The sequence below is a fragment of the Epargyreus clarus genome, unplaced genomic scaffold (genome assembly GCF_041222505.1).
Source record: "Epargyreus clarus isolate Ecla_fem2 unplaced genomic scaffold, WU_Ecla_fem_2.2 ptg000007l, whole genome shotgun sequence".
NCBI classification, from domain to species: domain Eukaryota; kingdom Metazoa; phylum Arthropoda; class Insecta; order Lepidoptera; family Hesperiidae; genus Epargyreus; species Epargyreus clarus.
Window position 1 is genome coordinate 23150345 of NW_027332215.1, and position 20028 is coordinate 23170372.

Sequence of the window (20028 nt, forward strand, 5' to 3'; positions counted from 1 at the left end):
CAGGGTTACATATATCAGTAATAAAGTACCTGTACCTATTTGTAAGTACAGAATTGACAGTTAAATTGTATTCGCGGTTTTTTTAGACGATTTAAATCTTAGTGTGACAGCAGTTATTGACAATTTGAATATAAACTGTAAACCTTATGTGAGCGAGTCACCTACGTCACGTGAAAAAATCCCGGAGCAATACTTCAAATGAGTGTTCTGTATCGAATTTCCGCGTATTGTGAGTTTCTCTGTTAACGTTCTCATTATTCTCCTGAGTAAGGCGAGTAGAAATACGTCACAAAAAATTATTCGATAGAAATGGTCTTATTTTTGTAGTTCAGTCCAAATACTTTCTAGAAGAGTTTTGTGTAACATTATTTTTTCTATTCACTATTATTTTCAGTGCGGTTTTAAATCTTTTTGATATGAACTCTCGGTTGGCTTATATTGACTATTTTTTGTCTTGCGTTCAGATTACTTCAAAAGTTCAAATATGGCTAAAGATTCAAATAGTGATGACCTACGTCCATTAAATTCTTAATTGTGATTGTTTATAAAAAAGGAAACCTACTGCCAGGATAACAATTTAACCCTGACGCCAGTCGTAGCGCGGGTCCATAGGCCGCTTTCTTACTTAAATCTTTAATTCACATCAAAGGAAAGCCTTAATTAAAACAATTATACAGTTTTTTTTACTTTCGCATATTATCACATTTCCAATGATCATACAAGGAACCATGACTAGCCTAGAAACGACTTAGAAATTAAACATTTCCAAAATAACAAAATCATAAATTCATTAATGACCCACAGCGCCATCTATGTATGTATATAAATATAAAAATAAATGTAACAAATCAAACAGTACGAAGCAATGAAGTGTAAAGGATGTTCAAAACAACACATACCTATAGAAAATACATTAAATCGAAACGAATTCTCAATTAATATATATGAAAACCATCGCGATATAGATTTTTTTTAATAATACGCACAATTAATACTGTATACAGATATTTCAGTACCCTAGAGAATATTAAATTCAAGAATTTAATTCAAGAAAATGCTTTATACCTTCAATAATTACAAAATATGACGTAAGTCTCTAAGCAATTTACTAATTTATCTAAAACTTACCACAACTTCGTACTAAAATGTGTTGCAATAACACAAATTCACAATCCAACACTAATTATTGCTTGGAAATGTTTATATAACATGTTTGAGTTAAGACTATTTCTCTTCATTGTCAAACTAAAATTCTTCATTGTAAGCGACTTTATCTTATCGCGGACCGTAATCATTAGACGTAAGTTTTAATATGATAAAGAGTTACTTGATGTGAGATACTGGAACGGAAAACACCGAGCTACGACTAACTCATTATTATGACACATATACTGCTGTAGAGGTGTATACACGCACGCGACCTAATACGATTCACACGGCAGTACAGAGCCATTTGACAACAGTAATGGGCCATAACTTAATCTGTCTGAATAACTTTTAAAATTTTTAACACATCTACTTTAGATTGCATTGCAGTGAAATAAAAAGTTTATACATCTTTATTTTTTTGACTAATTATTTACATATTGTATTACATAAAGCATATTAAAGTAAACCTCACCTTAATTTCACCTTGCCCCTCAGCACAGCACGCTTGCAAGTCCTTTAGCAGTAGTTGGTATTTGGTAATCCTCTGTACAGGCTTGATGAGATATGCAGCCAATGGGTGTTCTAATTTTTTCTTTCGCTGAACCCTGCCATACATTGTATTTGTTTTAAAGTCATTAATTTAAAGAAAGTGAATGTGTGTAAGTTCCGACGTGTTGGTGTCGACGCGACTCACCGCTCAAAGTAATCCCCGGCGTGTTGCACGACGGCGGCGTTGCTATCGGGCTTGTTGCGGCAGTACGACACGTACATGTCGAACTCGCGCGCCCACGTCACGAAGCAGTGGCCGACGTCCTCCGGCATCGTCTCGTACTTGTCCAGCTCGCGGAGGAACACGCGCTCGTGGAAACGGTGGATCTCCTCGATGTTGCCGAATATCAACTCCTCCTACGATATAATAATGTGTTAGCCCTGCTGTGTTCTGGTTTGAAGGGTGGAGTAAAGGAGACATACTTTTCCGAAGCGTTCTAGCTTAGACCACAAGGGTAGCGACCCATCTGTTGCCGACCTCAGGTATCTTTTCTGGGGCTGATTACAGATGTCCCTGGGCGACAGTAGGCAATTACCATCAGGTGCACTGTATGCTCGTCTGCTAATCTTATATTATAAAAAAGTATGCTCACTCAATCTTTAAATATAAATCTGAATCTTTTGGGTTAACAAATATTTATAAGCAGAGCAATATCTACTAAGCCTGATGATAATCATTTTAACAATATAGTGCTAAATACATTTAAGATAAAAATAAGAATTTATTCTACACGTAAAAGTGGTACATACGTTAAACTTAACAGTAATATCATTCTCTACCAGTCGTCAGCAAATTAGGCTAAGAAGGAAACATACAGGATGATATGTTACTAACCTTTCCTTGCAAGGCAATGGGGACTGAAGTTGGATCTGTGCGCATCTCACGTAGGTAACATGTAATGCAGGTTTCCAAATCTTTTACGTATGCACGTTCTGTTTGCAATAGTTCTGCCATTATGAATCTGCATAGCAAAATAAAATTAAATTAAAACAAGAACTACGTAGGTATTTACTATATTTCAAAATATGTTCTCAATAGTCTTACTCATGATTCTGTGTCGCGCAGTGGTCATTAACTTACAATCTACCCGGTTTTTTCCTCACCAAAGATCGACCTTAAATAAGTTCGTCATACGCACGTTGTCTAATTTCGGCGTTTGGTAATTAAATTGGGATCGTTTAAAACCGGGCGTCCGAGGTGTAGAGGCAATGTGGTAAAGGTATAACGCTACTCACTCCTTGCGGCGTGCGCTTCGTCGCTTCTCGTCGCCGGGCGCGGCGGGCTGCGGCTCGGCGCGCGCCTCGCTCTCCGCCGACTGCGTGGACGCCAGCGACGGCGCCACGCCCGAGTCGCTCTCCGCCTCGCTCTCGCCGCCCTCCATGGAACCGCTGAATTCGGCATATCTAATCGAGAAGTGGAGATACATCGCAATGAAACATTTGTTTGAGAGGCCTATAATAAAAAAAGTTCTTTTAGTTGTATAAGTCTACAAATCTACACTTTCCTAGCGCTGTGAAATCTTAGGCCTAAACTTAACTAATTTAAAAATAAACCTTTACCCAGTAGTAAACCAATAAGAGAATGACGATGAAGTACAAAATTAAATATTATCGCATGTAAATACCTGGCATCGACAGCGGCGACCCATTCCTTGATCTGCACGGCATGCGGGTGGCCCTTCTCCACGAGCCCGTCGGCCAGCTGGGCGAGCAGGCGCACGCGCTCGCGGCTCTCGCGCGCGACGCCCGCCGCGGCGGCCGCGGCCGCAGCGCCGCACCGCTCCTGCGTCTCGCGGATCCACTCGACCGCCGCGCGCGCCGACCGCTCGAACAGCGCGAACTGCTGGCACTGCTCGAGACGCTTCTTACGCACGGTCCAGTGTTCCAGTACCTGGTCAAACCACAACACGTGTTAACTGTACAACTTGCCTCGAATTGCATAGTATAAAAATAACAACGATGGATTAAAAAAAAATGTTGATACTAAGAACTAAAAATGTCAGGAGCAAGATAGTAGATTTTAACCAATTACCGGTTTAATTAAATACACAAAAAAACTCCCATTCATTATAACACTGGCGGTACAGATTAAACAGAGACATGTTGTGACACTAATGCGAGTGATGGGTGAGTTTGCAACATCACACGAGGCCATCGCGTCCGCGAGATACCATCGTGGCACGAACAACAAAAGCGGTATTGTTCCTGTATACTATTCAGCCACGGTGCCAGTGACACTGACCGTCGCACGCAAACCACCCGTATCACGCATCATAACACACAGCCTACAACACTCGACCTGGACACGCACTTACGCACAAAAACTCAAATAGTAGTTTACAATACCAATAATAACAAATAAAGAATGCGTTACATAAATATTTTTCCATGACATAAGGCGAATTGTCGCTAGAAGTGTCAACAAATACACAGCGCGTGCGATTTCAATCATGTTTCGCTCTTGTTTGTTTGCAGTTGTTTAAAAACATTGCCTTGAAATAACTCTGTAAATAAACATTATGTCAGATATTATCTGTCACACGGGTCTATTACTATTTCTGCATTAGTGCATAAACCCGGAAAACAATAAACTAGATTTAAAATTAGAAACAGACTCAGTACGTGTGTCAGATATCGTCAAACCGCATTAGTATAATTCAGTAGAGCAATTATTCAATCATACAAAAATTACACATGTATTTTTTAGTAATACATAATTTAAAACCCAACTACGTACAATTAAACATACAGTAACATAAAAATTATTGTGGGTGACAATGATTTTTTTCTTTGTTTTAATCGTCGGTGAAATGGCATTAGTACTAAAGATTTAACAAATTCTAGAAAAAATAATACACAAGACAATATTGTAATAAGTGGGATGAAGACATTTTAACAAAGAAATTGTTAAAACCAATTTTATCTCGTAACAGTAACTTAACTTAATGGAAATTGATTGTTAAATATGACAGAGAAGTCTTTCATATTCATTAAAGTATAAATAACTTATTGTTATTTAACATTTAACACCTTCATTTTAAAATCAGAATATATTAAAAGGCGTTTATAGTAATAGAAATACTACAATAATTTAAATATCCATAAGAAATCATGTGTAAAATGATCATTAGTTCCAGTTCCATTTCGTTCGTTTCATTTAACGCCCAAATTTCTGTAACATGCTAACTACTAGTTTGTACAAATGATATTTTTTTAAATAATAAAGACGTTAAAACAACCAGTTCAAAGCATAATTCTGCTTTGAACAGGTTGTTTTAATTTAATGTTATCAATACGACAAAGAGGGAACGATTAGACCCGCAATTGCTAGGGTACATTAGTCCTCCAGTCACTCACCTTATTTTCCTGAGCCAACAGAGTATCAAGTATGGCTCTCGTTTGTTCGTGGTGCGCCTTGCTAGCGGCCGCGGTCTGCCCGTGCACTTGAGCGGAGCGCGCTGCATACTTCAGGAAAGTCTCCGCCGTCCTACGCGCCAACGTACACGCTTTCAAGAATGCTTCTTTCTGTTCACCATGCTTCACTATTAGTGCAGCCACCTATAACAAAAGATACGGTTGTAAACATCATAGTGTATTTTTATTATGATAGAAATAAAAATATATTTTCAATATCAATGCAACCAGGAAACAAAGAAAATTTTAATTTACACGTATTTTTATATGGACTTACAATTTTGTTTAAATTTATTTTTCTAATAATCATCATTTGACTAAAACTCTACCTCAATTGAGACGATCCGGCAATTTATTTTCTCATCATCACAATATATTCCAATGCCATATTCATAAAAAATCAGTAAGCACTGAATTTAAAAAATGCAACTAACCTGTGCAGCCTTGTCTAGATTCTGAGTAAGTTGTAGTTCGTCTGCCGCAGGCGCCGCGGCGGATCCACACCAGTCCTCATCTCTCCGGTACTCGCGCTCGAGGGAGTCCAGCACGGAACACACTTGCTCCGCCGTTTTGTAAAAGTTCAATGACGCTGTAACGAGCTTGTGACGCTCTTCAGCACACGTCACCAGCCGCTGCCATCTTTCCGTAACTTCCTCTGATATTTCTCTAAAATAACCAAAATGTTTAAGAAATCTACCTAATTTTTATATAAAAGAATAGAAAAACAATCATACATCTCATTCATTTTTATTAACATTCACGCAGATATTGGCGTTCCAAAACAACAATTAAATATATTTTTCGTACCTTATGGTATGTGGTTCATAGTGATTGGCGGCACGGAGAGCATCCGCCCGATATTTTACTTGCACGGCACTCGCGTGCGTCTTTTCCACGGCAACTTGAAACTGGTCATGCTCTCTCTTGAGCTGCTCTGCTTCAGATAGTGTGCCGGGAATTGAAAACGAGGCGGCCAACATCGCTTCGCCATTTCTTATCCAACTAACAACTTGGGCAGCATCCTTTTGGAACTGACCTGTGAGACGCATATACATACATATTGTTACATAATATGAATTTTTAGGATTTATATTTATATCTCGACCATTATCTGTGAATGAACGAAAAACATACACGATAGATGCTATTTTGTTTTGCAGGCAACATAAAACTAAGTTATTAACTAAGTGTTAACATTCCTAATAATTTAACACAAAAAGAGGCATCTGTAATGTATGTACCTAGTTGCACACATTGCTCAAAACGAGCTCTGCGTTCTTCAGCCAACTCTTCCAGATCCAACTGTCTGTCATGAAGAAACTCTAAGAGGAGTTGTACTCGAGCCTGCGCGTCCAGGGGCGCTGACTCCGACCCGTCGTTGCTTGTCGCCATTACGTCCGATGCTTCAGCGATCGCTGCTGCTAAATCTTGTCCTTGCTGTACTACCTGTAATGTTGTCAATTTAAGTGTTACTACATAACTTGAGTAGTGACCACTGATAAAAAATCCTATATAGTTTTGTAGAACTTATTTAAAACGTAACATAACATTACACGAGAGAGAAAGATAATACAATTTTAGGCGATTCTTTTTCGAAAGCATCATCATCACACCTATTTCCACCTAATAATAAGTGTTTAGAGAAGCTAACCTCTGCATAGAAGGAAGTGGTAAAAAATAAACTCTTTTACGAGGCATTTCAAAAGCTGAGTTATAGCTGAGGTCACCAATCCACCTTATTATAAGTAACCACACTGAGCATAAGGTGGATCTCGCTCATTTGGTACTCCATTACGTGTACATAATTTTTGTGTTAAATATGACGATGGTGTGAGTTGTACCTGAAAGGTCGCGTGTTGCATCCTAGCGACACTCTCGTTATGCGCGACGAGCGCCTGCTCCGCCTGCTGAGGGTCGCGCGGCGGCTCCGTGCGCTGCAGCTCGTCGCCCCATAGCTCCAACCGAGACGATACCTACGTCACCAATCACCATTAGTATTATCGCTGGCGCGCAACGTTGGATTTAACACCTATAAGGAACTTGGGGAAGAATTAGAACACTAGAGTCTCAAATATATATACGTATCTTTAATTATATTACTATGTACGGGCTTAAAGAAATACTTTTCAGCATATCTACAACTTAAATTGACAATTTAAACGAGTAAAGTACAAAAAAATATACGTACGTATGATGTTATGTTGTTTATCCTATATCTATAATTGAAGATCCAAATATAAATTACTATCCTATTGTTGTACACGGTAAAGACGTTGTGTGAGGCTGTAACTCTGACTAAGAATTATCTTAATAGAGAAACGATATAAAGATGAAAGCGATGATGTAACGTTATAATCATATTGCATGTTTAATATATCGATCAGATTACAATAATTTGCAAAAGTAATCATTCATTCTATATCGTAATTTCATCTCAGTATGTAAGTCTTGTGGTCGATCCGTTATATTAAACTACTCATATTACACATGTAAAATAAAATATATTAACTAACGAATGGTACTTGTAGGTGCAATAGAATATTTATTGGTTTAGAATTTATATAATGTAAGAACTTATTTTTCTTTCATTCCAATCTGTTTTGAGAGCCATAAAGTAATCAATTCTTCTCAGCCAGTGCATAAAATTCACGGATGGCCATGGGTAAGGAATTCTATTGTGCGATACCAGAGTAGCGTTGTATGCGCCACTATGATTTAATACATTGGCACGTGTTCAAGTTTTCTCCTAGCCATCGATTAATGTTTCATTACGTGATATCGAGCCTGTCGTCAAGATATACCTAACACCTTACGGCCAGTCGATCGTATTCATATATGACATTGTTGTATATACCATATAAAATTCATCCTTCCTCAACGTAGTGACTAACATCGGATACCTACGGTAAAACTGAATAACCACGACTGGGATGACCAATACAATCTTGAATCACAATCTTCTTTCAGTGTTACTCCAAGTTGTAGATAATATCATTATTTTCTCTCAATATATTTTCGTTTACCATGTCATTAGTAATCGTATGCTTCACATTTTAAATGCAATAAATTTCATGAAAATCAGTCCAACGGTTTTTACGCGATTCTCTAACAAACAGATGAGGAACAGCTTCGCACCTAATCGCATAGATATACAAAAAACAAAGACAGATTTGATCGTGATGATATAGAGATATGTCTAACTATTCAACGAAAATCCAACACTAGAATAGTACAAACCTCCAGAGCATCCCTTTCAAAATGTCTAAGTTGAAGCGTGAGCTCGAGGCGTCGCTCGCGGTCCGACCACAGCTCCTCCAGAGCGCCGCGAGTGCCGCGCAACCGCTCCAACGTGGTCTCCACTGCCGACGTGCTCGCCGCATCTGAATCCCCAGACGATCTAAAATACAAATGTCTAACGTTATTCAATATTTATTGATAATATGAATCTTAGATTTTTACTGAATAGGATGTACAGATCATGTAAAAATAATACTAGTACGTATTAGCGCTATTAGTAAATTTGATTCACTTCCGTGCCATGTTATGGTAGGTGAGTAATGAGTATATTGATTCAATTTAGGTATAAAGGTCCTATAGAACTAAAATGTAGCGGAACGTTTCTCGTAGGTACTGAACAAAACACTTTCCATCCAGTTCAAATTCTGGGCATGTACTGCTTGATTGATTTCCCTTTCAATGCAGTGACATTACTAAATTCTGGTGTCGAATTATATTATATAGCCCCTAGTCAAGGCGCATTTGCTTATTTGCGCAAATATAGTAGAAAACGGTTCTGTCTGTGTGTGTGAAAAATTGTAATTATAGCGTAAAAACTAAAAACCACGCTAAAATCGCACAAGGAAAATCGTTAATCCTGATCCCTGACGATCCAGATGAGGAGAATGGGATAAAAATATTTAAATCGTGTATTTTCATCGGTTCTTAATAATTTATCAAAATTTTAAATTGATCAGATCGTTCAAAGAGGGTAAACATCGAGTTCAAACCTACATAGATACCTACATACAGGTCAAGGAAATAATATATGAATAAATTATAATAATATATTAAGGGGAAGGCATTCACACGATGTCAAAGACAAATTATGTTTAAGAGTCGATTTCCAAACGATACAAACCTCCATCTTAAACACTGCACTGGCGACTTGTGCCTGTGGGAGCGCCGATGATATTTGAGCATTTTACAACAAAATGTTCATTTCACCGAGTGTGGCACTAACTGTTCGTTCACTTCGATGTCGTTAATCACGCACTGTCGCCGCGAATGCTAATCGTTGGTAGTTAAACAACAGTTATATTTTGAGCACGTAAGGAGTTTATTAAGGTGGGCAATTGCGTAGAGATGGTGATAAAAACTCGACAGTGACCTACAATTGCGCGGCGCCTACTGTTATGTTACGGTCGGTTAGTAAATCTCTTACGCCAATTTGCTCTCGTGCCATAGGTAATCACTTATTGTATGCACTCATCGTGTTATACAAAACTGAATCGATTGTTTTAATACGCGCGTAGTTGTTGTAAAAGATATTGAGTGCTTGTTTGTTTACTTGGCGCAGAGTGGTTGACGATAAAACTATGATTGTATTATTATACAAAACTCGTTTAAACATCAATTCATCCAACAATGCCTAAGAGCACAGACGAAATCGTTGATCTTTATCATTACATAAGGGCTAATCAACTAAATATAGTCTCGTTGGGTTTACCTATAATTTTATTTATTTATGTATATTATATTTATTTTACTTGTTATATTCTTAAACATGTTCGTAGTTTTTTCCTGTCGGATATCCGTGTTGCAAGTGTAAAGGAGAAAACTTGAATAAACCATCATTGCGAGCTGGATCCAATGGATATAGACAATTTACTGGGTATGTTGTATGTAACTTATTTCAACCAATATCTATTATATACTAGAATGAATTGTATAGTACATTTATATAAGATATCAAAAGAATGCACTCAAATTGAAAGCAAATATTCATAGAAGATTTATCATTTTAGGATTCCGTACCTAAAGGATAAAAACAATACCCTATTACTAAGCCTGCTCTGTTTGTCTGTCTGTCACAGGGCTCTATCTCTTAAACCGTAATAGATAGCCATTCAATTTTTTTACACAGTATTTATTATATACATTATAAACTTATCCATTGAATGTGTTGATAAATATTGTATCAATATACATAATTATATCGTCAGATGTTGTCTCCTAAAACATTATGTACAAATTAAACGTTAACCTTGCACTATTAAAAGATTTAATGTTAAGTACACATAAATTCTTTAAAATCTATGCGAATTGGATAAAAAGATGAGAATACCGTGTGCCGTCAGTTTCTACTGTCGCCAGAGCGCGGCATTCCTCACGCGTACGCGGCCAATCGGAACCGAAAGATATCCATCGTACATCGAGAACTGAGCGCGCTATCATCACATTTGCATATTATATTATCGGTATATTCAGATGCCACAGTAATCATTTTCCATAAAAATGCATGCAATATTCTTAAACCGGCCAAGCATCCGCAGCCATGGCTTGTTCACAAAAATTGCCTTTATTACGAGTACATTCATGTAGCTTTCATCTAAGAAAAAAAATTTATAGTAATAGGTTCTGTTAGTTTTTCCAGATATATTTAACCCTGATTAAGGTACCTACGTATTTTTACCCCCGGAATGAGTGACAATATAAACAATTCGTTAGTAAAAAAAAAATCAATTTTTCTCATGGTCAGCTCAACATCTGTAGTAAAACAATAATTTATTTGTGCACTTTAACAGTCACCCACAATTATAAACTTGAACTGTAAGAAGTTTGAAACAGTCATAAACCAAATACTTCGCTATAAAGTATTGCAAGGAATGTGAGCAATACGCTCATTAAACATCATATGTGGCTTACACAGTAGCACTCGAGAAAGGGAACGCTACATGTCCGACAATTAGGGCTCAGTGGTTGTTTTATGGGACGTTAAAACGCATCAATCGGCACACATTTTATATCCGGTTTTATAGGAGGCGTTTTATAAGGATTAAAAGTTATAGTCGGGCGCCTTCCTACTTAGGGTTCATGATGTGACACAGCGGGGCAACAGAGCATCATCGACCATACTCCAATCTTTTTTGAAGTTGATTAGAGGCGTTCATGTGCAGCAGTTAATAATTATCATCAAACCTTTACAAAGCAAAAAATTCTTGTTTGCAGACTTATTAGATAAGCACTATTTAGCTAACTCAGCAGTAAATGGGTACTAATTCACCATCCTATTACATCATCCAATTCAACGAATAAATCTATTATCACACTAAATAGCCCGTTGGAATAATAAACACAACTCAAATTACCAGTTAGAGATTAACATTGTTGTTCATGGTTAGACTGCGCTATCGGTATTCCGTATGTACTATACTTATTTATGCTAAGTTTGTTCTCTTTTGAACCCCTAGAAGATAGCCCCGCATCATATGAGGATTTACAAAAGTCAATGGCTCTTAGGCGTTACTGTTAACGCATCTAGATAAGAATTAAAAAGTGAAACTTGTACTAGTTGTACTTGTCCATTCTTGATATTTGATTGTGAATTCCTGAATGTTTAAGCGAGCATATCATACATAGAGAGCGTCGAATGCTTGGTATTAAAAACATACGACACGAGAAAATACATCGATCACCGACAGCGACACTGAATAACAAGCGACAACTAATATTCACGCAAAATACTTGTGTGGAAACTTAATAATGTTAAATATTATGATACGTACCACGGCATGCGACGGCATTGTCAGCGCGGACTGTGGTACGCACATCTTTTTTAATAAACACATACCAAACTTGCACTCACAACGCATTGTCTATTACGTCAGACGATCAAAGGCGTCACACATCGACTTAAAACAAAGCGCCCGTCCAATAAGATAACGAAATAACGATGAATGTTGCCTTCAATCAATAAAAACAGGTGTGTCGGTGTCCGTCGCTTACGTCACTACCTATTTCCTATGCTTAAGTTTAGTTGAAAGTTTTGGAATAGTTTCTTTCAAGTACACAATACTAACAATGTACCAATAGGTAAATATAATCAATTCTCTTTGATAACTATGTATCTAAAATTGTAAGGAATTTAAGTACCTAAATCATCTATTAAAAATCATCAAATTCATCTAAAACGATATCTAAAGCAGTTATAACGTATTGGTTGAAGCTTAGCCTCTCAATCGAGAGGACAGAGGTTAGAATCCTTGTCACGCAGGTCTACATTTATGCGAGTGAAATATCGCGAGGAAACTTTCACTCCTTTAAGTTTTCGAAACGAATAAAGTTCTTAGGGATGTGTAGTCTAACAATGTGCTTGGCTAGCACGGTAGGCTTTTTTTGTTACGAGGGGGAAACCTTCAAAAGGTACCCGGTGCCGTGGGAGCGACGCAGGGTTATGAGGGATTTTTACCGCACTAAAACCCTCCGGTGGTCAAGCAAGCAAGCAACCCCGGGAAGGACGGCGGTATGTGTGGTCGCGTAGCATCGTGGACACCAGACGGTGTGATGAGCCCTGAACTCCGAAGGGGCAACGCGCTAAGAAGACTCCGGTTGCGTTCCTTTGGAGATCCCGGAGCCCTCTTAGCAACGCCGAGGACGGCCACCGGCGGGGATTTAGTGCGTTAAAGTATCACATAACCCTGTGTCGTTCCACGGCACCGGGTACCTTTTGAAGGTTTCCCCCTCGATAACAAAAAAAAAGGTGACACCGACATATCTAGATATTCTTATAATAAGTAAAATGACGCGTCAACTTTCTTAAGACGAACAAATTGCATTACTCGGACGTGAAGTGCACGCGGATATCGCAATCTAATGCTGTCACATACAAACCGTAATACCTAATTCAGATTAATTCTTTATTTGCAATATTGAAATGACGGGGCGATAAATAAGAGGAGCAGAATAAGAACATTATGAATAACATTCTCTGATATACGACTACATCGAAATAGAAAATCTTGACTATAAGACATAATACCTATATTATGATACTTACATTATAAGCCGAATTGTTAATTGTTGATGTATAATGCAAATTTTTTTTTTTGGATTAAACATATTTAGATTTAGGCCTATAAACACATAAATGCAAGTTACATGTACCGCCAAATATTCAATTTAATCTAATACAAACTACTCCACCAGATATCTAGTTAATTTGAGTTCATTTAATTTTGTTTACTAATTTCCAGTAAAAATACCATCTGTCAATTACATGCGGATATATATTGATTCACAATAGACAGATAAATCCACAAGCTTTCTCTGATAGGTAAGTACCGGCAAATACGATAATTACGTGCAAGACAATAGTTCCGCGCCGCTATTACATACTGAAAACTGTCAATGGGAACCAGGAACACGTGGGAAAAGAAACACGCACACACCTGCACATTGCAATTACATTACTTGTCGTATTGCCTGATAAATTCATTCATCACCACCTGTGTAAAATACGTAATGTCCTCGACGGGTTAAGAATTACTCAAACCAAGGCTTTATATAATTTTAAGAAAGATTGGTTATGTACATCCAAAATTAAGAAAATTTTTTTTAGTTTCATTATCATTTTTAAAATTGCTTTAAGTATTATCTAATTAAATTCTACAGTTGACAATAGTATATTTTCAATTTAGGGAAGAAAAATATCGAAAAAAATTGTAACCATGGGTTTAATTCTGATTAAAAGTTCAAACACTCTGTTAAGTGTTTAAGTCATTACTAAAAGTTGCAAAGAAAGCAAGCGAGCTTTTAAAAGGTGAAACGAAGAGATGAAGCAGGCTCCGCCCCTCGACAAGGGCTCTCGGCTCATCCTGACACAGGTCATTGAATAATTACTTGCTTAGAGTGCTCTGAGCGTGCTCTACGGATAATAATGATATGCCGCATGACTATCCAGGACGAACACCTTCAAATACTTAATGGATAAGCAAAACTTTGAAACCGTTTACTAGTAAGTATATTTTTTACGAAAAATAAAAAAATGTGAGCCGTCACGGGACGCCTGGCAGATGTGAAACATCGACATTATTTTGTAAAAGTAATATGCAGAAAAGAACATATTGTGATAGGAACTAAATATGTCATAATGATAAAATAAAATATTACGATTTTTTTCCAGATAACGATGACTATTTATTGAATTCGATTGCGCATGGCGACGCGTCGCCACACCGTACACACTACTGTACACGCCATGCGTCGCCACGCCAGAAATCGGTTTTACGTGCGGCTATAGACGTTTCACATCAAAAATTAGAAACTGAATAAAGTTATTGCAATAAAATATTAAAACCGTGGGAAAAATTAGATTGCCTACAATACTTATATATGGCAAAACAATTCACCAACCAATCGATGCAAATACACATAAATGTTGCGTAAAAAATTACGTTGACTCCACACCGACACACGACTTAGTTAATCGTGTCTTTCCCATACGCAATTTTATAATATTCGATTATTCACGAATACAACAACAAGAGGAGTTTTGTGATTGTAGTAAGTACCCACAATCACGACGCTACCCACGAGTGGGGGCGTGGGGGACCGGCGGCGTCGCACCCGGCGGGAACCGTTTGTCCTTAACCGTAGAATTGCACCGGAAACACCGATTGTGAGACAATTTAAATCACTCCCCGCTACCAATCGCTTATTGTTACTGACTTCCCGACGTGTGTGTAAGCTGTACGCAACCATTGTTCATAGAGATTGTTTCGAATGAATTTTTATTTACATAAGATGAGACTATAATATTTACGATTTATAATATTTACGATATATTTAGATGCGTTCATACATACATTTATTTGGCAAACGGAAATCGACACCAATCCATACAATGATATGTAATTAATCAGTAAGATAGGCTACATCACGAGCTCAAATTCTTCCGCAATTAAAGAGCAATTCGCCCTGCTGGTCTAAAAATTAGGCAAGCGGAGTAAATCGATGGTTGAACAGAGAGAAAGGTTACGTCCGCAGACTATAGAATAGTTCGCAGATTGTTAGTGTCGAACAATAGGGTAGCAGGGAACGATGCGGAATATTGGCAGCAAGGGTGCAATCGCTTGTTTTCATAAGCCTCCCCGCAGAGTATCGTCAAAGTAACAAGTAGAGAGCATTTCGCTGAGCAAATATTGACCAACACAAACAGAGCCATTCAATAAAGGAAGCATCGTAGACAGAAGTCTACGTCGCAATAAATACCAGGGCCTTTTATACAGACAAGTTTAAAGTTTCATTTTGTTTCTAAAGTATATAATGCAAATATAATAAAAGCATATATATATATACCTTCCGACGTATGAATCTTTCATTTTGTCTGTTATATAAGGAGCAAATAGGATTGCAAAAACATAATTACAAAAGATTAGTACTCGTAACAACCACGTTTTTTTGTTAAGACGTTTATGAAACATACAATGATAACCGTCAATAAATTGCAATGTTATTTTAAATAAGGCAATAACTTTTATACCACATTTGGGCTATATCGCAATAACAGCCTGAGAAAGGTTGTATTCCTAAATTTTATTCACACTTTGTAGGTCAAGTGTGATAGTTACTTGGTAATGAAATAATTAAAAATATTCTCGTTCGCATACACACCATGTCACTGATGTATTTTAATGTTATGGTAACATAATAATATGATAACATTCTCAAATACAAAATTTAAAAATAATCCAATTATTTATATGAACGTAAAACCTGATAGTGGGCACTATAACAATCTAATATAACGCAGATTCTATCTAACCGTATTCCCTATGTATGAACCGGTGATATAACTGATAGAAAACTGTCTCAGGGCGCTCGTTTTACTGTGTGTGAGAAAATAAGGCACAGAGGATGTGAGTAAACAAAGTTCGTATGGCAAGAGACCTGTAATAAGATACAGAATTAATGTCTCCGCCCATTAAATAGCCCATCATGGATGGCGTTTTATAAACAAAAAAGCTACTTTATCGGAAGGCAACCGAGAAGACTTCCGAATGAAAATTCTACTTGAAAATTCTACATAGCTTTCATCAAGTGAATATATGTACTTACATGTTTCTAATGGTTTACTTTTTCAATAGTACATCGAATATGCAACGATGCACACATAGATGTATAAACGATTACACGAAAACAGTCTGGGATCAATCAGCTGGTGTGACTATAGAGCTAAAAGCTAACCCCCGCCAGTAGATCTATGCCAGAAAATATTTTAACTCATTTTACTCCTCGATTATTGATTGTAACAATGGAAAGTTGTGATCTTTGCCTTGAAAGTATTACAATTTAATTTGATACAACAAGTGTTTGCAATGAGTGGCATACTTTTCTGTCAATTTTATTTTCACCACTTCGCTACGAAATAGATTTCAGCTGATCAGAAAAAGGCTACGAAATAGAGTGTAAAATTAATATTATCGCTTCGCGTCGGTCACCAGCGATGAGTTCGAAGAAAGGACAGTTACAATAATACAATTAAAAATAATAGTAACACATCGTTTTATGTACTAATGAGTAATGACCTAACGTCGCTTAAGTGAGACGACCCTGTAAAGTTTAATAAGTTTGGATGTCTTTACCGTTTAATTTCATTAAGTTTTACTATTCAGTGACTGCTTGTTTACATATTAACTAACTTAAAACTAGAACAACAAATATTCCCAGTCTATGGTGACCATTATTCGTCATCATCAAGTCAGGATTACATCATCACATCATCGAGAATGGTGGCACTCTTAGAATGAGCGTCTAGCATATCGCCAGAAAATTATTGTAAATTTTGATAAAGAAAAATATTCATTATATCAGACGAATGTATTTGTAGTTGCGTTCAGCAACAATGTATCAATACCATATAAACATTTATGAATAAAATCAAGAGTAGGAAGAAGATCCTCATTATGCCTACCTTGCTTCCGGAAGTGCGTTCGGTGCAAACACCGATGGCGCTTGGTAAATAAACATAATATTATAAATTTCTCCTTTACATAACAACTCTCTCAAGGCATTTTACCTCATACCTATAGTACTAGCTAATGCACGATATTCGTACTTATAGACAGGGCTCAGCATGGCAGCTCTTTTGGACAAGCAATCCCCAGCCGTAAATGTTTAATAGTTCTGGATTGAAGGTCTTCTCAAATTTATGAATTTATCATCGACAACAAACAACGTAATATCATTTCGATCAAAATCACTTTTTTATAATAATACCTAAAGGAATAGCACACGAGCATCAAGTCCACCTGATAGTAAGTGGCTACTGCCGCTCATGGACATCTGTAATCAAGCCCAGATAGGATTAGATATTCCTACCTGAGGTCGGCCACAGATGCGCCGCTACTCCTGAAGACTAAGCTGGAACGCTTCGGAAAAGTATATACTTTTCCGAGGGACATCCCTTTTACCACATCCTTCAAACCATAACACAGCAGCGTTTAACACTTCTGTGTTATGGTTTGAAATGCACCACTAATTGTTGGTAGACGCCGTATCACCAACAAGGATCTTGTTAGTTATTTCGGATTTGTAACACTTAAGTAATTTGTTATGATGTTTGAACAGTCATCATTTTCATAATCCAGAACACATTTAAATTAACGATCAAAATTGATATCCGTGACGAGACCGTTCTTAAAAAATAATTCTTCAGATTGCTTAATTTTTATAACATGCCGTAAAAATAACATATCATATACAGTCCATAAATCACAAGTGCGCAATCAAAATAAGGCAACAAAAGAAAAGTATCTCAAAAGAGTCCCGAGTTACACGATAAAAGAAATGTTAAACAAAACTGGAAAATAATGATAAAATTCCGGTTGGCGCGAAAGCGTTATACGAACGCGAAGCGGCGCCGAGTTCCGCCGAGTAGACGTCGCTCCGCGCTCTTACCCGACTGCTTACTGCGCGTCCACGTCGAGGAGCCCGAGAAGTGCAGCCGCGTTAGCTGCATTCTTAAATCAATTCACTGAAGAAAGAAACATTTGCTACCTGCCTGAAAACTTTTACCTAAACTATCTAACCCCACCGTTCCAATTTGAAGTTTGCTGTTTTATATAATTTGCTTCAAGATTTGGATCTTTATGACGTCGTTACGTTCCTATTTACTCAGTGGATTCAATTATGTACCACGAACTTAGTCTGTCCAAAATTTCCATACCCACTTCCTTAAATAAAATAATTTACTTTAACGGAACCCTCAAAACATTTACATAGTAATGTTATCAAAGTCTAAGCAAATAAAATTTATGCAAATGAAAAGCTAGCTTTGACCAACGACCTATGTTTACTCGTAGCGACACCGGTTTATTTACTTAACTGCCGTTATTGCCCTATCTCAAATTTCCCCCATATGTAAACAAGAATAGATCAAATATCGGGACGGTAAAACGAATTTCGGTATTTTATTTATTTCACACGAAAGTTGCCTGTACTCTTGTAAACATGGAAATGGGCATGGAAATGACAACGTTTTGTGGCGCCCACTGAGCGGATGTCACCGAGGTAAAGTGTCCGGCAAAATTATAACGTGACAGATACATGCATGTCCGCAGGGATGGAATGTATGAAACCTCAAAACTCACTTTGAAAGTGAATCCTTGATTGATTAAAATAATTTCATTTTCGTTGCAATAAAGTTTCTATAGAAACTTTAATATTGTTGACAAAGGGGAAAAGATAAAGATTATTTTAAAACCTCTGATATTTTGTAAGCAGTACAGGAATCATTAACTTAGATTGTTGAAATATGTTCGATGTATAACTTTAGAGCCAATAACTTAATAAGAAAACGTTATATTATGTAACATTTAAGTAATGTTTTTCCAATAAATCTACTCAAATAATGCCTTCTGAACGGTATTGTACAATAATAATACAGAACAGGGCTATATACTGACAATCGTGGTTATGTGAAATGTGGGGGATCGCTTTTGTACGCGCCCCTTCTGCTTTCACAACAAACTTAAGTACTGTTTTTCAAGTAGCCCCAGCCGGCCGCGACTATAGCGCTATTGAATACTATATTTATTACCCGAGCATAGAAAGAAGGGAAACAATTCGAAAAAGCTATACATTGTCATACCTTACGCAGAAAGGTAATTTCCTTATTTCTAAATAATAAGGAAAAACATACTCGGACACGAGTATAAATATGATAGAATAGTATAAGAAATCTCTTAATTAATCGTCATCAAGTATCCATACTTACGAAATTTATAAAAGTATTAAATCTTATTGATCTAGGGGCAAGGCAGTGCCTCGCCAAGTCGAGCAAAAAGCCGCAGGGCTGTACCAGATCATTATTTGTTGTAGGCAGTTTAGGCCACCTTCGGCCCCTTCAAATTCATTGTAGATAAAATTAAAAGCCTGATTTTTCAGGAACTAAACAGGCATTGTATAAACACGATATATTTCAAATTTCATTCAATATGAAGCAGTAGTTTAAGAATTGTAACTAAGTAAAGTTTCCTTATTTTGTCGCTCACTCACTGACTGACTGACCAATCATTAAGCCTAAGGTACTTCTAGCATATAAAGAAGCTTCAAAATTGTGTCTATCTATTGCGATTATTTAAGAAATCACTTATATGTATAGGATTAGTATGATAGTCGTAAAATCAACACAGCATAATTTTAAGAACTTGTTATTAATTTACATAGCCGTTAATATATATATATAATTTTGAGGATATGACGTAGTATTTTCGACGAACGTTATATGTAATGCAGAATCAACAAGTAAATTCATCTTAATGTAACCTAAATGAAACATTTTCCTTCTTTGCGATTTAATGAATATTTTCTTCGACGAAGTGGAAGAGGAAATAGTTCACAAATACATATTATAAA

At 37.0% G+C, this 20028-nt stretch overlaps 1 protein-coding gene across 7 annotated transcripts in view; it reads right to left on the reverse strand.

Annotated features, from left to right (window-relative positions):
- Positions 1–20028, reverse strand: part of trio (trio Rho guanine nucleotide exchange factor) — a 125569-nt gene that overhangs the window by 83187 nt on the left and 22354 nt on the right. For all 7 annotated transcript variants that reach the window (XR_012102496.1, XM_073075185.1, XM_073075184.1 and 4 more), the window contains 11 exons: positions 8350–8509; positions 6954–7085; positions 6354–6558; positions 5920–6148; positions 5547–5778; positions 5056–5256; positions 3324–3589; positions 2935–3102; positions 2534–2660; positions 1844–2055; positions 1622–1754 (listed from right to left, as the gene is read on the reverse strand). Coding sequence is in view for 6 of the 7 variants with exons in the window: in XM_073075185.1 (XP_072931286.1) it covers positions 1622–1754; positions 1844–2055; positions 2534–2660; positions 2935–3102; positions 3324–3589; positions 5056–5256; positions 5547–5778; positions 5920–6148; positions 6354–6558; positions 6954–7085; positions 8350–8509 (2065 nt within the window). In the remaining variant the exon portion in view is untranslated. The remainder of the gene's footprint in view (positions 1–1621; positions 1755–1843; positions 2056–2533; positions 2661–2934; positions 3103–3323; positions 3590–5055; positions 5257–5546; positions 5779–5919; positions 6149–6353; positions 6559–6953; positions 7086–8349; positions 8510–20028) is intronic.